At 33.6% G+C, this 22,813-nt stretch overlaps 5 protein-coding genes across 6 annotated transcripts; 3 read left to right on the plus strand and 2 right to left on the minus strand.

Annotated features, from left to right (window-relative positions):
* Positions 1-71: 71 nt before the first annotated feature.
* LOC126669370 (uncharacterized) lies at positions 72-4,764 on the minus strand. Of its 2 annotated transcripts, none has more exons than XM_050362824.2 (11): positions 4,389-4,764; positions 4,093-4,195; positions 3,343-3,420; positions 3,128-3,244; positions 2,849-3,022; positions 2,162-2,646; positions 1,736-1,835; positions 1,403-1,462; positions 1,226-1,318; positions 885-1,001; positions 72-554 (listed from the first exon to the last, which is right to left on the minus strand). In XM_050362824.2, exons 1-11 carry the CDS (start codon positions 4,511-4,513, stop codon positions 252-254), a joined length of 1,755 nt encoding a protein of 584 aa, XP_050218781.1. In that variant the 5' UTR covers positions 4,514-4,764; the 3' UTR covers positions 72-251. The 2 variants fall into 2 exon arrangements, with proteins under 2 accessions (XP_050218781.1, XP_050218780.1); XM_050362823.2 differs by having other exon boundaries at positions 2,162-2,649.
* A 2,904-nt stretch (positions 4,765-7,668) lies between these two features.
* On the plus strand, positions 7,669-10,445 carry LOC126667945 (glucan endo-1,3-beta-glucosidase 5). Its single transcript, XM_050361099.2, has 2 exons — positions 7,669-8,295; positions 9,160-10,445. The coding sequence occupies exons 1-2, from the start codon at positions 7,949-7,951 to the stop codon at positions 10,283-10,285; spliced, it is 1,473 nt and encodes a 490-aa protein (XP_050217056.1). The 5' UTR covers positions 7,669-7,948; the 3' UTR covers positions 10,286-10,445.
* A 29-nt stretch (positions 10,446-10,474) lies between these two features.
* On the minus strand, positions 10,475-13,733 carry LOC126667946 (26S proteasome regulatory subunit 7-like). The gene is made up of 10 exons (XM_050361100.2): positions 13,439-13,733; positions 13,272-13,353; positions 12,731-12,822; positions 12,549-12,626; positions 12,235-12,296; positions 11,955-12,099; positions 11,660-11,878; positions 11,396-11,577; positions 11,101-11,276; positions 10,475-10,833 (listed from the first exon to the last, which is right to left on the minus strand). Exons 1-10 carry the CDS (start codon positions 13,535-13,537, stop codon positions 10,676-10,678), a joined length of 1,293 nt encoding a protein of 430 aa, XP_050217057.1. The 5' UTR covers positions 13,538-13,733; the 3' UTR covers positions 10,475-10,675.
* A 2,623-nt stretch (positions 13,734-16,356) lies between these two features.
* On the plus strand, positions 16,357-19,804 carry LOC126669637 (uncharacterized). The gene is made up of 6 exons (XM_050363158.2): positions 16,357-17,253; positions 17,720-17,817; positions 18,125-18,149; positions 18,784-18,904; positions 18,992-19,126; positions 19,257-19,804. The coding sequence occupies exons 1-6, from the start codon at positions 16,839-16,841 to the stop codon at positions 19,456-19,458; spliced, it is 996 nt and encodes a 331-aa protein (XP_050219115.1). The 5' UTR covers positions 16,357-16,838; the 3' UTR covers positions 19,459-19,804.
* Positions 19,515-22,665, plus strand: LOC126668711 (DNA-directed RNA polymerase subunit beta'-like). Its single transcript, XM_050361894.2, is given in 6 exon segments — positions 19,515-19,530; positions 19,920-20,280; positions 21,057-21,214; positions 21,217-22,345; positions 22,347-22,532; positions 22,534-22,665. Coding segments are annotated over 6 exon segments (1,962 nt in total). The 3' UTR covers positions 22,646-22,665.
* Positions 22,666-22,813: the final 148 nt, after the last annotated feature.

Raw genomic sequence — 22,813 nt, forward strand, 5'->3', positions numbered from 1 at the left:
TTGGTATTTATGCAGAAAGCTGTTTTATGCTTACACATCCTGGGCAGGAAAGAAAGATGAAAAAAATATAATTACAAAACTTCAAATTCTAGGTCCGCTACTAGAGATTGGATTTCTACATAATAATCGGACTCGTCGATTTGGATTCCACAACAATAAACAAAACTTCTTTATCAATGAAATGCAACTGTACAACAGATTTGATGTAACCAGAAGGTCATCCATGACTGGGTGCTTGGCTCTATAATTTTCTACAACAGGAAAAGGAAGCGGAACCTTGAATCGAAGGGCAGAACAGAAAAGCTTCGAGCACCAAGGAGCCTCCACTTGTGGTTAGATAAACAATCTCTAACCGTGGCAGCTTGCTCGGGAGAAAGAAACTGGCAAATCCACTCAGGAAGCTGTACGTCCTCTACAATGCCTTTTGTGAAACAATACAACAACTTCGGTACCAAGACTTTACCCTTACTGCTTATACCAACAGATGCTTGCACATAATCTTTCAATGAAATTGTAAGCAACTCTTTCACATTTTCTGGTCTGAAAATACGTACCTGATCACCAAGAGAAACGGTCAAATAAATTAGCATATAATCTAACTCTTCTTAGTTCACCATCTTCAGGTCAACCAGAGTATTCCGTAAAGCAACTAAATCTAACCCGAAGAGACTCCATCTCTACAAACACTTTAAATATACATTTGCTTGTACTCAACCAGATATTTACTCGTACGAGACTGGTAGTGTACTTAAACGTGGCTATTTTCATGTCATAGAATAACACATGTTCATGTCTCATTTATGCTCATTTCTTTAATTAGGTTAGTTTCACTGCTGAAGATTTTGCTTCACTAGACAAGGAGAACAAGAGGCAAAAGTACTCACTGCTGGTGAAGAATGCATCCCAAAACTTAGAGCAAAAGCTAGGAGAGGCTCGTGTTGATCAATGGAGAACTTGGGCTCCTCAGTTACCTTAAATTTCTGAAGAGCGAGTAGCAAGGCCTGACATTGAGTTATGGTTGTCAGAACTCAAAAGCGTATGCTAAATCATATGACGGGAACAGATCAAAGACCATCTATACATTTTTGGAAACTGCAACTTATTTTGCAGGCCATTTAAATTAAATGTTGTCATGCACTTGGGATAGTATGTGAAAGGTAAAACTAAAATGGAAACTCAACGTCGAGAGTTTTTTATTTTTGAGGAAATAATGCATGAAACATACTATTTGTGGGCGATGGGCTGGAGGTTTCATCTTCAAAATTCCAAACTCAATGTCAGCAGCAGTGACTGAACGTCCTCCAATGGTGTAAGCAGCCTGAATGAGAGCAAGCCATTTATCTCACTATAATTTTGACGAGCATGCTGCATAAACTTGAGTAAAAGAACTATGAAAGCAAACCTTTTGCATCAATGAAAATAATTTCATATCACTTCTTGGAACTCCATATGCTAAAAATGCCTGAGAAGAAGCAAATAAACAATAGGAAATGTAAAAGTAGGATATTTCGTCGTCAAGAATATGAAAAACCATGATTAAGTACCATAACCATAGTCCTATTTTGAATAGATCTGAGCTGAGGAATAGAGTGCTCAAGTACGCTCACAGATAAACACACAAATGTACAAAATTAGAAATGAGATAGGTGGATATGAAAATCGAGTAAAACTAGGGTTGAAAGACTCTCAAATGCATATAATGGAAATATTGAATAAAGTGTGAAAAGAGACTTACATGCATTATCAAAGCATTGTACACATTAATCCAAAATGCCATCTTCTCATTGCAATTCAGGATAGCTGGGTCAACTTCAGCTAAATGCTCAACAAGTAACCTATGAAGCATGGAAACAAGATAACCCAAAAGCCAAGAATTTTAGTCAACACCCTCAATTGAAGAAGCTAGAGCGTAAATCCCCAAAGCAAGATAACTACATACAATATGAATTATTTACTGTGGTTCAAGAAGGAAAATAGAAGGGTTACAACATCATTTAATACTATCCAACTAAGCATAAGGAGTAATGTAAAAGTTAGTTTCCAAAACCATGCTTAAAAGATAATCAAGAAAACTCATAATGCATAGAAGGGGTGCGGGGTGCCTAGATTTAGAAAAGACGAATTGGAATAATTTGGTTCGAACTGGAGTTGAGAAACCAACCTAAACCGTTTGAGAGCTCCAGAAGCGTACTCGAGTTCTTTCTTCCCAACAGATAACCAGGAGACCTCGATTGCTAAAGTGTAGGCTCCAATGCATTCTATCCAGTCTACCTTACCAGGGACATTATATGGATCAACCTTGGAATATCTTTCAGAGACGCCAAACCCTTGCCCAGTTTCAATTGTGGGACTCTTCATAAATGAACTCATTTGGGGCGAGTCTGGAAAAGATGTCAAAGAAGAGTAAGAAAGGTGCCCCTGAGGCGAAGATGGTGAAGCCGTACACTCAGAAGAAGCGTGCTTGGAAGAATCTGCTAAGAAAACAAAAATATCTCTCATGCACGAGACCATTTCCTCTGAGAGCCGATTGGGGTGGCAACAAAGTTTCTCAACAAAATGATCCTTATTTGGCTTTTCAGTTACATCTTTCCATGGGGGCTTATCCTCGACTTTTACTTCTACTTTCTCTTTGCTGCAACGTCTACTCTGCTGCAACAAACTATATACTAAGAATTCTGCTGTTTGTAATCACTTTTTGTTTTTACATCAGAAGAATAGCATTCCAATAACCGAGCTAAATATAACTTGTTTATTTCATGATAAGCAGATCCAAAATTTCATGTTCAATTAAATAGAAGCTCTAAATAAACTAATATAAGGGGATAAAATTTCGGAAAGTTAAACATACCTGAGAGTAGTCCACTGTTAGTGATGGAGGACAGCCCACATGCCTTAAACGGTACTCAGCAATACGCCGCTCACTTCTCTCCTGACTAAGCGCATATTGCAGGGTAACCGATTCTTGTTCAAGCTTAGATACAGTAATCTCCAAAATAGCAATGCTATCCAAAAGCTCTTGGGCCTGTTATTTACATTATGAGGCTTAAGATGAGGAAAACAATATGCAGCAGAAGATAAGCTAAGAAGAAGATAATTATAGGAGGAGAACATGTCTGCGGATGTTAACCTTATCTGGAATCTGGCAAGGTGAACTGGAGTAAGATGAATCGGAGTGTTCAACAGCGCTTGCTAAGGCTAGACGCAAGTCAATCTCCTCTTGCAACTGCTGTTGCAACTTTTTGACCTGAGATGGTCAAACATATATATTTAATCACCAACCTAAATTTAATTATACTTATTAAAGATATAATAAAATAAGTTGATATATTGAAATCATCTTACATCTTCCTCTAGCTGGTATTTATAATACATGTTCCCACCTTTCAATTGTCCACTTCCTTCATCCGGGGATTTAGTATCCTGACAATAATGAAAATCAGAATCTTTTATTTGAAATGATGAAAAGGTAAATCAAGCGATAAAGGACGAAATGGAAGAGGAGTTGCTTTAAGAACAGCTTGCTGAAGCTTATAATGTGCTAAATTCTAGAATGAATAAGAGCTTACGGAAAAATGTTAACCTTTAGGCCAAACTTCTAATCTAATAGAAGTGATTACTGGAGCTTTTAGACTCATTACTTTTGATGAGAGTCATATTATGACGAAATCACCTTCATTTTATTTACATAACATATCATCATATGGCTGTTGTGGTTTTGCAACTTTGAACAATGCAATTGAGAAAACAAAGTCGTCGTCGGAGCAATAACAGTCAAGGACCGTGATTGTTTACAAACAAAATTACCAATGTTTCTTTAGCCGAATGCAGCAATGAGTAATCCAATTGTTTCCACGAGCAATAATCCAAGAAGGACCATGACAAAAAATTCAGTGGAATGGTGATGAACTTATGATTATATCATCCACTAAGAGGCTATTACATCTACTCTAACATTATAGAACTATTTTACAGCAAATAAAAGAGGACCATAACACACAAATGCAAATATAGCAGCTGCATTTGCTATGCTCAATCTCTTAGTAATTGTTCATACTATATAAAATTGTTAAACAAAATGCAGTAGTAAAATACCTCAAGATCACATACTGAAGAAGGAGAGGCATCTCCACAATAAATAGATCGACTAGACACCACTTTACCAGTCTTCCATATATACTTATGAATCGAACTTCCTCTGTAAAAAAAACAACCCAACTCAATTAATACATAACCACATTGTATAATACAAAAATTAATCCTTCACCCACCAACCAAAACACTAAAAAGATTCAAACTTTACAAAAAACAGTTAAACCCACTAACCAAAACACTAAAAAGATTCAAACTTTACAACAAGCAGATAAATACAGTAAAAGCATTGTTCTTACAAATTTAAAGGTAAAACAAAACCAAACCCAGTACTGCCATTGTTAGTAGGACTAGTATAAGTATTGATACTGTTGTTGTTAGAGTCGTCGTGGTCGTCGAGGACTTCTGTTTTTAGACAAAGCATCTCTTTCTCTCTCTAAAACTGTTTCTCTCTCTAAAAAACAGCAGCATTAATGGTAAAAATTGAGTTTTCAGTTGAAGAAGAGCAGAGAAAGAAGCAGAATTTGTCAAATCTGAAGAAAAACACACAAATGTGTTAGCACATTTAGCGAGAAATAAGGGATTGTTATGTGTTTCATTTAAGTATTATATTTAAGCTCAGTGTGGGTGGGTGACTCACTGAGTCTTGTTCTACACTACTTCAACATTTAACTAAATTAAGCCTATATTAAGTCTTACTTATAGGCTATAGCTTGTAATGATAATTATTCTTTTCTTTTGATTTGGGAAAAGATTAGTTAATTTATGGTATAAGTGAGATATTAATCACAAAAATTAGATTATAGTTGGTATGCTAATTTGATGCATTGAGTAAACTATAAAATGTTTACAATTGTAGTTATCTTGGACTAGTACTAGTACTAATTCTAAAAATATGCAAAAATTGAACTTTATTAACATTTTCAAGATATTGTAATTTTCTTATTATAGTATGTTTTTGTTTTGTATTGATTGATTGGTACCAATCTACTTAGTGTTAACTTTATAAAATATGAATAATACAAATTCATTTGAAAAATCTTGAGTTTATATTTTTTTTTAATTAGAAAAGAATACCATTCCATTTCATTTAGCAATTATTGGAGGTAATACATCATTTGTTGGGTGTCCATTCAATTCAAACCAAACCGAATCAGAAAAGATTAAATCAAGCCAATTTGTTAAGTACTCCAATTGGAGTAAGTATTTATTTTTTAAATGAATGAAACATAATTTGTTGATAATCTTAGTTTAGTTATTTTGTTTCAGTTTTTACATATATCTTATATGTTCAAAATCGAATAGAATTAATAAAATTCATTTTGTATAATATAAATTGAATCAATTTGATTTGTCGGATTGGTTATTCGGTTTTACATGCGACTAATGATTTGTGAATGATGAGATGGGAGTGATTGTATAAATGCAAGTTTGGAACTCAAAAACTGAATAATTAAAGTTTAGAAATGAGAAATGGAATAATGTGAGAATGAGCAAAAATAGAATTGAGAAAAGAAAGGGACATATTAGAAACCAAATTAGTGTCAGTCAATTGTCTTACTGAATCAGTAGGTCCTTTCGTAGTTGGCTCTGTTCCCACACCGACACCTACCTCATTCTTGGTTTTACACTTTTAGAGGTTCAGAAAATTCCTAACCATAAAATTATTTAATAAATTAAAATTAATATATCCCACGTATTATTGAGTATCAAAAAAAAATATTGTCGCCGGTGAAGGCTACCCGAATGGTTAGATTCTTCAAGCATATTCATGAGATTTCTACACTTAAAAGAAAAATATAGGATTGAGATTGCCTAAGTTCATTTTGAACCTGAGAGGATCATGTTCACGATTTACACCGTTCATTATAAAATGAACGGTGTAGATCAAAAAAATATAATTTTGATCAAATTAATCTACACCGTTCATTTTATAATGAACGGTGTAAATTATAAACATGACCCCCTCAAGTTCAAATGAACTTGAGGGAATCCCAATCCAAAAATATATCGTCTAACGGTTCTGATTAGAAATGAGCAAAATATTTAACTGACCGATTTAAATAATTAAGTTGATTATGATTAATTAGTTTGCTTTAGTGTCGGTTGGTTTTGAAATTTAAATTTTTTAATTTTTGGTTATTGATTTGGTTTGAAATTTAGATTATTTAAATTAATTGAATCAACTAAATAAAATAAAAAGTTGATTTTAGAAAAATAATTTTTTCCTATATTTTTTTTCAGTTTTAACTGAGCTTACTAAATTGTTGACTTATTCAATTTGGGTTATTTTTTTGTAGATCTGGTTATCAGTGATGGCTTCATATTCATTCAATTTAGTTTTGAGCATCGATGATCGGTTAATTTAGTTTTAAATATTATGGTTTGGCTAAACCGACCAAATACTCACCTATAGTTCTAACGGTTCACATAGATAATTGTAATAAAACTAAATATAAAATGATTAAATTTAACGTTTATTTCTATAACTCTTTTTTTAACGCACTCCGTTTACAAGCATTCATTGTAGCTTGCATGCGACTCATTTCATTAGTCATTACATTATCTTAATCATAAGTACTGTAATATTGGTAATCCTTGTTGTATTTAATTCTTGATGGCGTGTTTGAGTATACTTTATTTAGATTAACTTGGATTCATTTCTCTATTTTTTTTCTAATCTATAAATAATTCTGCATAAGGTTCAAACTTATTGAAAAAAATTCTTCATAAATTTTCACAAAATAGACTATAAGAGCAATCGATATGATGTTATATAATAGAATGATAACATTAAAATATTAGTTTTGAATATTTTATAGCACCGACTGAATTTTGATCATATTTTTGTAGGATGTTCCGGCATTGATTAGGGTTTGATTTGAATTTATGTACCGCAAATCTATTGTTCGTTGAAAAAGACGGTTGATTTTTACTTTTTTTTTAACTCTTGGATCAAAACGACATCGATTCGATTAATTTTATTTTTTTAGAAGATCAAAACGACGTCGTTAACCAAATTACTTTTTCGAAAAGGTCAAAACGACCTAGGAATAAAACAAATAAAGAGCAGTCGACTTCACCTAATAGTAACAGTGTGTGAATAACCCTCCAAATTCTACATTTTCTGCTAATAACTTCTTCATTCTTGAGTAACCCAATTTCCTTTCTATTATGTAATCATAAAGCCAGTCGACAGTGAAGTATTTCAATTGATCAAGCAATTTACTTACCATTTAAACGTGGAACTCTCTCTCTTGCCCAACATGCCCCGTGACCTCATGGCCAAGGAATAACAACAATGCAAAAACTTTAAAAATTATTATGCGCCACAAAAGAATAAAAACGTCAAAACAAAGATGATATAATAATTCATTTCTTCTAAAAATATATTATAATTATATAATTTAAAAACCATTTTAAACAATAAAATTAAACGTCCAAAAATAAAACTCAATAATAAATTTTTTAAAAAATGAAGATACTTTTCAAGAAACATCTTTTTTGGAGTATACAAAAAGTCCTAGCAGGAAAAAAGGTACATCAATTCTTTCCTTTTTGTTAATTTTTTATTTATCCACATAACAAAATAATCTGAAATCATATAACCAACTTGTACACTCAATTCCTTTCTTGATGTTACATATACTCCAAATAAATCTCTAATTTTCTTCAAGTGCTTAATGTTTCAACTAGGTTTCACCTTGGAATCTTGTTCTTTCTTGAATCTTTATGTTAACCAAAAATTCTTCCTTTAAGGGAAACTTTTATCCTTTGTGCAGTTTCTTGGATCCCAAGTATAAATAACCATTGAGAAACAAAAACCAAACAAACCTATCAACTTTTTTAAAAAAAAAAAATGGGTCATGGCTACATTTTGGGGTTCTTGTTGGTTTGGTTGATTGGTTATGATCAAGATTTGGTTAAGGGTGTAAAAGGGTTAGCATGTAATTGGGGGACTCAAACAACTCATCCTCTACAGCCTAACATAGTGGTTCAATTATTGAGAGACAATGGTTTTGACAAGGTTAAGTTATTTGAAGCTGAACCCGGTCCACTCAAAGCTTTGGGTCACTCTGGTATTGAAGTTATGGTTGGTATACCAAATGATTTTCTGGCACCACTTGCAAGTAGTGTTCAGGCTGCTGTCAATTGGGTTCAACAAAATGTTTCTGATTACATATCTAGATATGGAGTTGATATAAGGTGAAAAACAAAATATTTGACTATATTCATCTTTTTTCATTGACATGTTTTATCTTTTATCAAAATAAATAATTATATTCTTTATAAAATTCTGATAATATAATCCATAATTTATGATCAATGTATCCAACCTCAGTTTAAAACTATGTCCAATTTTTTTTATAGTTGATGATTTAGTTTTAAATTCTATGAAAGGTTTACATACACAATTGATATTTTTATTTTATTTCAATTTTAAAAGGGGTTATGTGAGTTTAAAATGAGAATTACATCATATTATCACGATTTTTTGTGTAAACATATTTATTATTTTGGTTAAAAATATAAACACATGAAATTATTTACTCTTAGTATTGTTTATTCATAGTGAGAAAATCCTAGAAATTGAACATTTTGAATCCTATATTTCGTTGTTTGTTTCACTCTCGAAAACGCTTTTGAAACTCCAATTTTTTTTATTTATAACCAATACTTATAAAATTTATGGTCGTTTTTCAATTTGCATTTCCTTTTCACGGTTTTTATTTTAAAGTTTAAGGAGTTAAGTTACTTTTATTCTAAAGCTATGTAGGACGGAAACGAAAACAAAAACACTGAAATAAACCAAAAGTCAAGAAACAAAATATGGTGAATAATATTCTTTTTAGGTTTATATATATTGTTTAGAAGTTTAAAAGATATTTTTACAACAGAAACAATATGCCAAAATATGGAGAGAAAAAATCGTACAACATAGTTACAGAACTAGAAGTCAAATTGCAACACAGACCGGCATCCTCCTACTAATAATTTGTGTTTGTTTCTTTGATTTTAATTGTCTATTACATGCATATCATATGTACTGAACTTTTGTGTATTTGTCAGGTATGTTGCTGTAGGAAATGAACCATTTCTGAAGACATATAAGGATACTTATCTTCAGACAACATATCCAGCACTGCAAAATATTCAAGCAGCCTTAATTAAAGCTGGCTTAGCAAGACAAGTGAAGGTGACAGTACCACTAAATGCAGATGTCTACCAGACCGATTCCGGATTGCCTTCCGGTGGCGATTTCCGAGCCGATATCCGCGATCTAATGATCGCTATTGTCAAGTTTCTCAGTGACAGTAATGCTCCTCTTACAATCAACATCTACCCATTCCTTAGCCTTAACGCTGATCCCAATTTCCCGAAAGACTACGCCTTCTTCGGCGGCTCTGCCGCCCCGGTTGTCGACGGTTCAATATCCTATACCAATGTGCTCGAGGCAAACTACGACACTCTTATTTCTGCTCTTGAAAAGAACGGTTTCTCGAATATGACTGTCATCATTGGTGAGATTGGATGGCCAACAGACGGCGATCCTAGCGCAAATCCAGCTTATGCTCAGAAGTTCTATCTTGGACTTATGAATCGAATATTTCAAGGTCAAGGCACCCCAAAACGCCGAACTCCTCCTGATATCTATCTGTTTTCGCTCCTTGATGAGGATCGTAAAAGTGTCCAGCCCGGAAATTTCGAAAGGCACTGGGGTGTGTTCTACTTTGACGGAACAATCAAGTATCAACTCAAAATGGGGAATGGGAAATCTCTTGTTCCGGCAAAAGGTGTGAAGTATTTGCGCAGAGAGTGGTGCATAATGTCACCTGATGCCAGCATGATTGACCCCAATTTTCCCGGTAGCCTGAGCTACGCTTGCTCTTACGCGGACTGCACGAGTCTCGGATTTGGATCTTCATGCGGTAGACTGGATGCCAGAGACAATGCCTCTTATGCTTTTAACATGTATTACCAGACAATGGATCAGAGAAAGGGTTCATGTGAATTTAACAACTTAACAGCTCTTACAACTCTCGATCCATCTCAAGATACTTGCAGATTCGAGATTATGATTGATCTTGGAAAGCATGAGACAGCCGCACGTCATAGCTCTTTTGCTATAAGAAAACATACCTCAACAATGGCTCTGATTTTAGCATTGCTGTTGATACTTTATGGTGCTTTCTGAGACCCAGCTTACGGCCTGCATTGTAACTCATTCCCAGCAGAAAAATATTCAAATTTTTTGTTTTGCCATAGTTCAGTTGCTTTTACAAACAGCATTGCAGATTGTGTAATTGTTTGGCACACAAATGTAAATAAATAGATCACTAGCTTTCAATTTATCATCTTAAATTTCCAAGTGGCAAGAATCAAATTAAAAACCCAAATTCTGATAAATTTTAATGAGCCCTGCCGCAAAGGTACATACAGAAACATCAACGAACAAAAGGCATACAGTTGTAGCTTCAAATGAAACTAAGACTCAATGAATGCTAAATGGGGAAAAAGTAGAATAAAGTGATTGAAAATAAATAGGCACAATTCCAACATGAAATACATCAGAGATGAATCTCCGTTAATTATAGACCATGTACTTGGGTGTTGCGCTGAACTTCTGATACCCCTTGATGACCTTGTTTACTGCATCTAGGAAGTCCTTCTCAGTCACAGTCTTCCTTCGTGCCCTAATAGCGTACATCCCTGCCTCCGTGCAAACACTCCTAATGTCGGCTCCTGCAAAACAATCCCAAAAAGCTCACTTAAACATAGTCCCTCTTGATACAAGTTCCAATAAGTGTTACCCTATATAATATAATCTAGCTTCACTTAATCGTGACAGCAATTGTATTCTAGACTAGAAATTATTGGCATGGACTCATCCAACCCTCATTACAGAGGAAAATAGAATAATCTCACTTCTCTAAAATCCATCCAAGGTGCCTTCACAGAACATCATATGCAAAATGAATCATACAGTAATATTTAGAACAGCATACGTACCGGTGGAATTTGGACAAAGACGGGCAAGGAGCTCAAAACGAATATCTCTTTCGCAGTTCATAGTCCTTGTATGGATCTTGAAAATCTGTGCCCTGCTCTCTAAATCAGGTAATCCAAACTCAATCTTACGATCAAGTCTCCCTGGACGTAACAATGCTGGATCCAGCGTATCAGGTCTGCAAACAATATAACAAAGTATGACATCATATGAGCCATGTGCTAATGAAAATTGTTCACAGTAGGGCAAGAAGAAATGATTAAATAAATACACTCGTGCAGTATGTTAAAAACATGCCTGTTTGTTGCCATTAGAACTTTGATATTTCCTCGGGCATCAAAACCATCAAGCTGATTAACGATTTCAAGCATTGTACGTTGAACCTCGTTATCTCCACCCACACCATCGTCAAAACGGGCACCACCAATTGCATCGACTTCATCAAAAAAGACTATGCATGCCTTTTTTGACCGTGCCATCTACAGATAAGTCAAATGTCAGTTAAATACAAGTAAAGGAAAATTTTGATTTAAGAATATAGAGGCATGACAAGCAATTGACCTGGAAAAGCTCCCGAACCATACGGGCACCTTCACCGACATACTTTTGAACAAGTTCACTTCCAATAACCCGAATGAAACATGCATCAGTTCTGTTGGCTACAGCTCTAGCCAAAAGTGTTTTCCCAGTTCCAGGAGGACCATAGCATAAAACACCTTTAGGAGGATCAATTCCAAGCTTCACAAATTTCTCTGGATGAAGCATGGGAAGCTCAACAACCTATGGAAGAACAGGCAACTTGAGATATCTTAACCAGAATATGTAGAAACAAAATATGTATAGTTAATATACTCACTTCTCGCATCTTTTCTATTTGCTCTTTACATCCGCCAACATCATTATATGTTACATCAGGTTTTTCTTCTACAGTCATCATAGTAACACTTGGATCAATCTTTGGAGGCAATGGGATCTGAATCTGGTACTTGTTGCGATCAACCCTGCAAGGACAGCACAATCACTATCAATTATGGAAACAAATTGAACATATAGATACATATAAATTGCAAATCCATAGTCCTTTCATGAGAAATTAAAAAAGATCACAAAATAAAATGATTAAAGAAGAAACCTACCCAACTCGCATGCCTTCTTCAATATCTGTTGGGGAGACTTTGTCGCCAAGTCCAACCACAAACTACAAAAATCCAACAAAATTTTATAACGGAGTACTGAGAAAGCAAATCTGGCAATTAAATAACTTATATGCGAATGTTTGATACTTAAGTTTTTCTACCTACATAATACATATACTCTGTTAAACAATGAAAGTCCGATAAGAGTTAACTACCATAAAAAAAAAACAAAGCATTGAATAGCCGCTTGAAAAATCTTTGAGACAGTTAAATAAAGATGGAAAACAAACTTAGCAAGAAAAAGAAGAAGAGACCTTAGCAATTTGCTTAACATTGATAACATATTTGGCGTCCTCGGTGTTAGGATTAATAATCTTGGTGCACCTTGCAACCTATCACAACATAAGATATACAAAATAAGAAAATTTAATAATGAGCATACTGTGGTGTTTATTCAAACAAAATAAGTAATAGTAATGAATAATAGATAAAATACTTGAAGAGGTTGCTCCTCCTGCATCATTTGCTTATCAGAGACAAGATCCCATTGACTTGGAGCAACTAATCCAGTGTCTGATTCCTTTATACCTATTGTAATTACCAAACAGAAACAAGGCCCGATTTAAAAGCTAAAACTTCAAAAAAAACAAAAACAAAGTCAGCTGTGCTACACTGTCCACCAGACTTATGCCTTAAAACCTAGATGTGAAATTGAAAAATGCATATGTTTCAGTCTATTGCAAATAAATCTTTAACATAACTGAACAAAACAAAGTAATTCCAATTACAAAACTATTAACCAAGGCAGAGAAAACTCGAACTAGGGTTCTGTCTTCACTCATTCATACATACTAGCAATGAATTAACAACTAGGTAGCACCACCACTAGGGTTTCTGTCTTCACTCATTCATTCATATTTTTTTTCATAGAAACCTAAAATAACACTGTTTTGCCATGTCGGTGTCCAAATATCCCGTTTTCTATACCTAGATTAACAATAAAATTTTAAATTAAAATAAAATAATGATAAAGGTACCTCGAAGATCATTAATTTTCTTAGCTAAATCCTTAATTTCCTTCTCTTCCTTCTTAATGGTGTTTGAGTAAGGACCCAATCCCTACAAAAGAATGAACAATTATTATCAAATTACAAATTTCAAAATAAAAATTAGATCTTTATCAAAAAAAAAAAGTAATACATACATAGGTTTTGAGAAGGGCGATGTCGCCTTCGTCGAGAGGCGGCGGATTCTTCTCGTCCTTCATCACCTCATCGTCGTCCGTCGCTGCTGGCGGCGCCATTGTTAAATTTGAATCAAATTAAAGTTTCGAATCAAATCCGGTAATTAAAAAGACAGAGTTTAGATTGGTTTGTATGTAAGAAGTGAAGTGAATAGAGTAATTGTTTGTTGGTAGTTGAGTTTGAATGTGAATGAGAATCAGAGACGAGAGCTTAGTTTAATAATCTCATTGAATCTGTTCTGACCTTTCTAACAAGAAACATCTTATTCGTTTTTAAAAAGGAAATTAATCAAAATTGTTTTTGATTTGGGCTCTATATGACTTTATCAGGCCCAGCCCAGCCTATTTCTCTCTCGGACTTTCATACGGGTGTAAACTACTCGTGACTTACTCAAAGTTGCCTGTTTTTCGAGCCGACCATGAAGTCGAGCTACTCGAACTTCACCACAAGCCGGGCTCGAGTATCAATTACTGAGACTCGTGAAGCTCGCAAGTCTAAACAGGGCTAAACGAGCTTTGTTAATAATAATTTATTATAATTATATTAATTTTCCATACCTTTAAATTTAAGTGTATATTATGTAAAGGGTGAAATTGCGTGTTACATGATTATTTTTTAATAATTATTTTTAATTTTATTAAATTCAAGTCGAACTCGAGCACAAAGTCGAGCAGTTGGAATATTGTTCGAGCTCGAACTTAAAAATTTAAGCTCGTTCGAGCTCGGCCTAACTCAGACTCGACTTGCCTTGTTTACACTCCTAAACACTCAGTTACGGGGACACTGCTATCATTATCTTTGACGTGTTATTTACTACGACATCTAAGCAAAAACAACAAATCACCAATTGAACTACTAGTAACACGTCATATCAAATTACATGAAGACTTGTCGATTTTGTGCCCATTCAGGGTTGTAAAATGAATTGCAGTGAGCAACTTAAAATTCGGCTGGATGACAAATCAGTTCGTGTTTATTCGAATACTAAACGAATCGAGTTCGAGCTTGATTTAAGTTCGTTCATTTAAACGAGTTGAAGATTAACATAATGATCAGCTCGTTTGTGTTAACAAAGAGCTCGTAAATAAGCTCATTTAATTATTCACTAACAAATTCGTGTATACAACTCAATTAAGAGTTTGTAAACTAGCTCGTATGTGATTGTGATAAAAAGTTTACAAACTGAATGAATGCTCGATTAACATCCTTCAGACTAACTCGTAGTTAGTTTAATATAATTTATTTTATTAATTTATCAAAATTACATAGTTTAAAATAAAACTATGTAGCTGTCATGTAAAAACAATTGTTTAAATATTTGTATTTGTTCGTTTTAGCTGCTAAACCAATGAGTTAGTGAACGAGCTCGTTTAATGCATTCATGAGCTTGTTCGTTTAGCAACTAGATGAAAGAATACGAACAGAACATAAACACTATAAAATATTTATTAAGCCGAACGTAAACATCCCGTTTAAAACTCGACAAAAAATGAACACCTCGTTCATAAACTGAATAGTTAGATTCAGGTCGATTCATTTACAACCCTACCCATTCTATATGATGTGTATAATTAGCTCAACTCATCAAAAGACTACTTCTGCTCTTATTTTATTTATTTATTTAGTTTCTCTTTAAAATTTATTATTCATTAAGTCGATATATTATTTGTTTATTAAATGAATTTTACATGGACGAAAATTATAAGCGCGTGACTCACTCGTCTTTAAGTGGTTAAATAATCTCACGGTAAAAAATGATAAGGAGCATACAATTTTTTTAATTTTTTATTAAATAGCCTTTTCTATTTAAATTTATTTATTTATATGATCTTTTTCCAAATTTGACGATATGACCCATTTCATTAACCCGTCAAATTGAGTGAATATTTAAATTCAATCTCGTGCATGTTTTACGGCTTTTCCATAAGTAAAATCTAAACATTCACGATAAATTAAATACATATACTAAATAAATACACAATTTTAATAAAATGCACGAGGTACTAATAACTCCCTATAGTCAGAGCCTAAAAATATTTAAGCTTTTATAGTTATTACCATTTCATTTAAACTCCTATGATCATAAAAGCAATGGTTTAAAAAAAATATAACTATTACTTCAATTAAAAATATATATATTTATTCAAAAGTAAAAAATTATGATAAAACTCTTGTGATTGACGGTTAAAATATTTAAAGTTTTATAGTCTAAAATGAGTAATATCTAGCTCTTTTTCAGACATGAAACTATTATTTTAAATAAATATAATAATTTTAATTGCTATATTTTTTTAATTAACATCATTTTAAATATCTATTTTCTTCACGTTAATCATCTAATTTTTATTAATTTCAAAACTTGATTATTTTATTATTTATATTCATATAGCTCATTTAAATGATTATAATCATTTTCCTTAATTATTGAAATCATTCAAATTAATTATCAACCCCCTTTTAAGTTAAAATTAGTATTTTCTCTTATATTATAAAAAATATTTATTTAAATTTAAAAATTTTAAAACTAAATTATCCATGTAAAATTAAAATATTAGATACAAAATAACAATTCTTAATTTTATAATAACGAAAATAGTAGTTTTAATCTGAATTAATGAATTGATAATAATTATTTTTAGCTTTTTTCTTTTTAAATTATCATAAAAATCATATGATGCTTTGCTTCCACCTTATATGGAAATCATTATAAATGGACAATAAAAAAAGCTAAAAGAAAGTGAAAGGCACCTAAAAGTGAAATTTGGACCATTTGGTGCCTAATGACCATTTAATTAAGTCTTAAATAAGACGATCAAAAGAAATTTGGAAGAGAAAAAGAGGAAAACAAGGCATAATAAACGCCTTAACCATTCATTATTAGATTTCTTAAACAATTCTTAAACCTTTTTTAATTTAATTAAACAAAATAAAATCCCCCTTTGCCCTTTATAATGTAGCAAACTCAAGTCACTCACTGCTACCTCCGAACCACCGCCACCACCACCACCGCCGCCAAATCTCTCTCTGTTCTTTTTGTTCTTTTTTTACCACCCATCAAATCAGATAATTCAATTAAAATTTTGATCTAACCCTAATTATTTTTTTAGTTTTTTTCTTAATTTGTTTTGGACAAAATTGGTAAAGATTCATCCTTTTTGAGTACCCACAAGGGATATTCCAGATTTTACGTTAATTCTTTAGTTTATGTCGACCCTTTTGTTTTCTCATTTTTGTAATTCATTTCTTGAATTTAGGGTTCATTCTTAGTAAAATCTTTTAAATTTCCAAAGAAATTGGAGATTTTTAATTCAAATTAGATACCATCTTTATTGATGGTGTAATGTGATTCAGCTACTAGTTATGTTAAAGAATCGCCATAATCAGTATAAAGCTCTGATCATGGCTTTTACAACTCGTAATGATTATTTACTCAAGGGTTTTCATAACCTGCCACAACCCATTACTTGTTCTTCATCAATTATTCCTATTTCAAGGATTAAAACTGTTAATTGTAGTATTGTTAGTGGTAATTTTGATTTTAGGATAAGGAATTGCTGCTCTGATTCTCAGAAACCATTAGATAATGATCAGAGAGCTCGTGCATTTGTTTCGCCGCGCCATCAATTGGTGCGTGATTTGGAGAATAGTAGTAGTTTCAGCAGTGAAAATGGTAGATATATAAATGGTAATGGGACTTGCCAAGGTGGTAAACCTCACGGCTTCTCGGCGTATCCTGTCACTGGAAATATTGTAGTTGCTGTTGATGTTGATGAGGGTAATATCTCAATTCTTAATTCAGTTTTGTTGACTAATGCTGTTTTATTTCTTTATTTGTGTTTGTACATTACATGGAAATAACTAATAATAATGTATTTAGGTTGAAAGAAATTCATATTTTATAGAGATTTGACTTGGTAAACTATTAGTTTTTGTTTTATTGGATTGCACCTAGCATGCTATTATATTCATTTAGTACTATGGCTATCTTTGGTTCATGGAATAGGTGCAGAATGGAATAGGTGTGGAATGGAATAGCGATTCTGCATAGAATGACTATTCTTTACTTTGATTCATGGAATAGTTACTCAAAGGAATTGCTATTCTATTCCATGCTATTACATGTCATGAACCAAACATAGCCTATATTCTAATAATTTATTATCCTTTGAAACATTTGTTTCCCTGTATTTTCTCAAAAATAATTTCGTGATTCTTATTTGCTTCTGCTTTATGGTGAGCAGTTCTTGGGAACTTTGTATCAGCTTTGAACAGATTTATTGCTGATCGTTACTCTTCCAATCATTCAGTATCAGAGTATTATGTCTATGAGTTCTTTAAGGTATTGCATTCACAAGTAGTCTTATCATAAAGGTTTGGTTCTTTCTTAGCGGTCAATTGATGAATTGCTCTTTGGTTGAACTATTGAAGCAATGTTGCCTAATTTGCTTAATTTCAAATATGTATCATATCATTCATTAGCCTATTAATTTGGGAAGTTTGATGCTTTATAGTGTAGCTTAAAGTAAGCAGATAGTAGTTGGCTATAAACTCAGTGTTATTTTCCTATGCTTAATTATGTCAATTGTTGGAAACCTTAATACTTTCCTTTTGTATCAATTCTGATTTCTGTTATAATGTTGTTGCAGATATGGAATTGTTCACGGAATGAAGGTATTGAAATTTTCCATCTTAAATAGGATAATTTGCTTTAGAGGGTCAAATCTTTGCTTTGCATGTGATCAAGCATTAGGCCTTAAAACAATGTAGTTTGCGTGCCGTGAATGTTCCAGAAGTTTGGCTGATGGAAATTCAGTTTGCTATTATGACTTGAAGTTCATTATTATTTTTCCTATGATCCGATGTTGAAGCTTTAAAGCTGTGATTTGCTTTTTGATAAATTGTGCATGAGAAAATGCAAATTTCAGAATTAATGGAAGGAATCTTTGCAAATTCTAACAAATATGATGCATCTATTTGAAAATAAGTGGCATGCCATTAAATAATTAATTAACATTCTTGGACGCATTTCTCAAAACTTAAATTTCTTGCTATTTTGTGCAAGATTACTTGAACCTTGGCCATACATCAGTTTGAATATTTTGTCAATGTTCAAATTTCAATTCAATAATTGCCAAGCTGGAATACTTTTATTCTGATTACTGCACTAACTCAAAAATGACTTTGGATTTTATCTCATCGAGTATAAGATTAGTGCACCATGATTTTTGTTATAATGAGATGTGTTCATTCATGAAGATTTACAACATTGAATTGATTCAGGACCTTGACTGACTTGTTTTTGCAGCTGATATGCGTGTCCATGAGTTCTTTAAGACATCATATTTCAAGTCCGGAATCTACCCACTCCCAGGTGCTCAGAAAGTGGTTCATAAGCTGTCAAGATTTTGTAAACTGTCTGTTGTGACGTATGTATACCTAACATACTGCTTTTTGTCGCATGTATTTATCAAATTCAGGCTTGAATAACTTCTCCTTTTGCATGATTTGAACAGATCTCGGCAGAATGTTATCAAGGATCACACAATTAACTGGATAGAGAAGCACTATCCAGGTATATTTCATGAGATTCACTTTGGCAACCACTTTGCTCTAGATGGGGAGTCCAAATCTAAGTCCGAGATATGCAGGTATATCAATTACAACTTTACGACAAATTATTAATATGCTCATATGAAATTCTCTCTTAGGGACCATTATATGTTAAATCCCTTTGAGTAAAATTAGGTTACGTGTGCTAAATCATAATTTATCTGGTAGGTCCTTAGGTGCAACAGTGCTAATTGACGATAACCCTAGATATGCGGTTGAGTGTGCTGAAGTCGGAATCAAGGTTTTACTTTTTGATTATGAGAACTCGTATCCTTGGTGCAAAATAGACTCGGTTGATCAGCATCCCTTGGTCACTAAAGTTCGCAATTGGGAACAAGTGGAGCAACAATTAGTATCATGGTTTTCTTAGTCTTTGTTGATTTGAAAACATGGACTCATGAGATATCATCGATCAGTTCTTGATATATGACAACTGATACTGGTGCCTGGAGCATAGGTTGATACTGCCAACGAAGCAGACCTTCTGTTCTGGTTATTGGGAACACGTATAGAGAGGGCGGCTGAATAAGGTATATGAGTAGCAACAAATCTACGAAGCAAGCTAACGATCTTGTTTATTTCATTCTCTAGAGGCAAGGCACGTAGATAAGAAGATATTAGGGTGCTATTCAATTGTCTTAATGTGATCAAGCCAAACACTGGCTGTTTGTGCTCCTCATTTGGATATATTAAATCATGTCTGTTACTTTTTCAAAGCTTCTTTCTGTTCTGTTAATTCAGTGTATGGTCTAGCTTAAATATTGGACTTATTTACTTACTATATAGATAGAATGCTTATCAGTCAACCAATTTTCTTTATTGTTCGATAAGAACTTACGGAAGACAGTTTTTCTTTATTGCCCGGACTGACAAAACCTTATACTTTTCATTACAAAACCAATAAACCTGAAAAAGATGGATCGTTTTGTGAAAGAATTTTTGGGCCTATAAAAAGTGGAATTTGTACTTGTGGAAATTATCGAGTAATCAGAAATGAAAAAGAAGACCAAAAATTTTGTGAACAATGCGGAGTCGAATTTGTTGATTCTCGGATACGAAGATATCAAATGGGCTACATCAAACTGGCATGCCCAGTAACTCATGTATGGTATTTGAAACGTCTTCCTAGTTATATTGCAAATCTTTTAGATAAACCTCTTAAAGAATTAGAAGGTCTAGTATATTGCGATGTGTGATTTGATCGAAATTCTGATTTGACAGTTTTGGAATGAAAGAAAAACTGTCATCCCAAAAGAAATGGGATGTCCTGGATCTGACATGTCTCTTGAGAGGAGTAACATGAAGCTCAGAATTATGGGTGTCTTCAATACTCCCTAATAAAAAATTGGTCTATGGTCGCTGCAGTAACAAATAAATAGGAATTCCTAGTTGTACCTCGTGAAAACCGACTTCTTTCTTTTTTTTTTTCTTTTTAAAAATAGAAAGAAACTATGTTTATACTCAAGTAATCAACTATGTCATGGTTACGGGAGTCTATACATCGCATATAGGCTTTAATAGCATCGTGGCATAACCATCGAGGTGAGTTCAGGACCTAAGAGATCGAATAGAAAGAGACATAGACAAATAAATCCCTTATGATATGAATTCTAGGATACTAGAAATTTCTCGTTCGAAAGGAAGTAGACTACTCAAGAATTTCACATTTCATTTAGGTCGTAATTGTGAAAATTGAATAAGTTGTGATAATTGAATAAAGAATTCAGAAATTCTAAAAAAAATGAAAAAAAATGGAAGAATGAATTAATGAGAGCTTGCTTGCTATTCATTATTCAATTCATTGGGAACTTGAGTAAGGAGTAGCTCTTTTTTTTTGTTTTTTATCGATTTTTAAATTGGAAAGCAGGAACCCTTTCTTTCGATTTCTATTTGGTATAATTACTTGAGCCGGATGAGAGGAAACTTTCACGTCCGATTTTGAAGGGGGGAGACCTTATAGTATAGGAGTATAGGATCCTATCCCAATTTTTCTTTTGCTAGGCCCATAGCTAAAAAACCTACTTTTTTACGATTACGTGGTTCATTCGAATACGAAATCCAATCCTGGAAATACAGTATTCCACTTTTTTTTACTGCTCAAGGTTTCGATACATTTAGAAATCGCGAAATTCTACAGGAGCTGGTGCTACCCGAGAACAATTAGCCGATCTAGATTTGCGAATTATTATAGATTATTCATCAGTAGAATGGAAAGAATTAGGGGAAGAAGGGCCTACGAGGAATGAATGGGAAGATCGAAAAGTTGGAAGAAGAAAGGAGTTTTTGGTTAGACGCGTGGAATTAGCTAAGCATTTTATTCGAACAAATATAGAACCAGAATGGATGGATTTATGTCTATTACCAGTTCTTCCCCCCGAGTTGAGACCGATCATTCAGATAGATGGTGGTAAACTAATGAGTTCAGATATTAATGAACTCTATAGAAGAGTTATCTATCGGAACAATACTCTTATTGATCTATTAACAACAAGTAGATCTACGCCAGGGGAATTAGTAATGTGTCAGGAAAAATTGGTACAAGAAGCCGTGGATACACTTCTTGATAATGGAATCCGCGGACAACCAATGAGAGACGGTCATAATAAGGTTTACAAGTCCTTTTCGGATGTAATTGAAGGCAAAGAAGGAAGATTTCGTGAGACTATGCTTGGAAAACGGGTTGATTATTCGGGGCGCTCTGTCATTGTCGTAGGCCCCTCACTCTCATTACATCGATGTGGATTGCCTCGCGAAATAGCAATAGAGCTTTTCCAGATATTTGTAATTCGTGGTCTAATTAGACAACATCTTGCTTCGAACATAGGAGTTGCTAAGAGTAAAATTCGAGAAAAAGAGCCAATTGTATGGGAAATACTTCAGGAAGTTATGCAGGGGCATCCAGTATTACTGAATAGAGCGCCTACTTTGCATAGATTAGGCATACAGGCATTCCAACCCATTTTAGTGGAAGGCCGTGCTATTTGTTTACATCCATTAGTTTGTAAGGGATTCAATGCAGACTTTGATGGGGATCAAATGGCTGTTCATGTACCTTTATCGTTGGAGGCTCAAGCGGAGGCTCGTTTACTTATATTTTCTCATATGAATCTCTTATCTACAGCTATTGGAGATCCCATTTCCGTACCAACCCAAGATATGCTTATAGGTCTCTATGTATTAACAAGCGGGAATCGTCGAGGTATTTGTGCAAATAGGTATAATCCACGTAATCACAAAAATTATCAAAATGAAAGAATCGCTTTTTGCTAATTCCTATGATGCAATTGGTGCTTATCGGCGGAAAATAATCCATTTAGATAGTCCTTTGTGGCTCCGGTGGCAACTAGATCAACGCGCTATTGCTTCAAGAGAAGCTCCCACCGAAGTTCTCTATGAATCTTTGGGTACCTATCATGAGATTTATGAACACTATCTAATAGTAAGAAAAAGAAATTCTTTGTATATTCATTCGAACTACTGTTGGTCATATTTCTCTTTATCGAGAAATTGAAGAAGCTATACAAGGGTTTTGCCAAGCCGGCTCAGATGGTATCTAATCATAGGGATCTAAGCTAAGTCATTCTATGACATTGGCATGAATTCCAATATTTTCCTACAATGTTTTAATTTAAGTTGTTCTATATCCAGTGCTTAACATTGAGACTTATGAATTAAGAAGTAATGGGCTTTTGTCACTCGCTCCATTCGAAGCCCATTTGGTTTGG

Source organism: Mercurialis annua, linkage group LG2 (genome assembly GCF_937616625.2).
Source record: "Mercurialis annua linkage group LG2, ddMerAnnu1.2, whole genome shotgun sequence".
Classification (NCBI taxonomy): Eukaryota; Viridiplantae; Streptophyta; class Magnoliopsida; order Malpighiales; family Euphorbiaceae; genus Mercurialis; species Mercurialis annua.

Coding starts and splice junctions, on each gene's coding strand:
- LOC126669637 (XM_050363158.2), top strand. CDS start 16,839: ATGTTAAAGAATCGCCATAATCAGTATAAAGCTCTGATCATGGCTTTT. Junction 17,818..18,124: donor ATGTCTATGAGTTCTTTAAG/GTATTGCATTCA, acceptor ATGTTGTTGCAG/ATATGGAATTGTTCACGGAA. Junction 18,905..18,991: donor TGTAAACTGTCTGTTGTGAC/GTATGTATACCT, acceptor TGATTTGAACAG/ATCTCGGCAGAATGTTATCA.
- LOC126667946 (XM_050361100.2), bottom strand. CDS start 13,537: ATGGCGCCGCCAGCAGCGACGGACGACGATGAGGTGATGAAGGACGAG. Junction 12,297..12,548: donor ATGTTAAGCAAATTGCTAAG/GTCTCTTCTTCT, acceptor GGATTTTTGTAG/TTTGTGGTTGGACTTGGCGA. Junction 11,277..11,395: donor GTTCTAATGGCAACAAACAG/GCATGTTTTTAA, acceptor TATTGTTTGCAG/ACCTGATACGCTGGATCCAG.
- LOC126667945 (XM_050361099.2), top strand. CDS start 7,949: ATGGGTCATGGCTACATTTTGGGGTTCTTGTTGGTTTGGTTGATTGGT. Junction 8,296..9,159: donor AGATATGGAGTTGATATAAG/GTGAAAAACAAA, acceptor TGTATTTGTCAG/GTATGTTGCTGTAGGAAATG.
- LOC126669370 (XM_050362823.2), bottom strand. CDS start 4,513: ATGCTTTGTCTAAAAACAGAAGTCCTCGACGACCACGACGACTCTAAC. Junction 1,836..2,161: donor GGAGCTCTCAAACGGTTTAG/GTTGGTTTCTCA, acceptor CATGCTTCATAG/GTTACTTGTTGAGCATTTAG. Junction 555..884: donor GGATGCATTCTTCACCAGCA/GTGAGTACTTTT, acceptor CTTGGTGATCAG/GTACGTATTTTCAGACCAGA.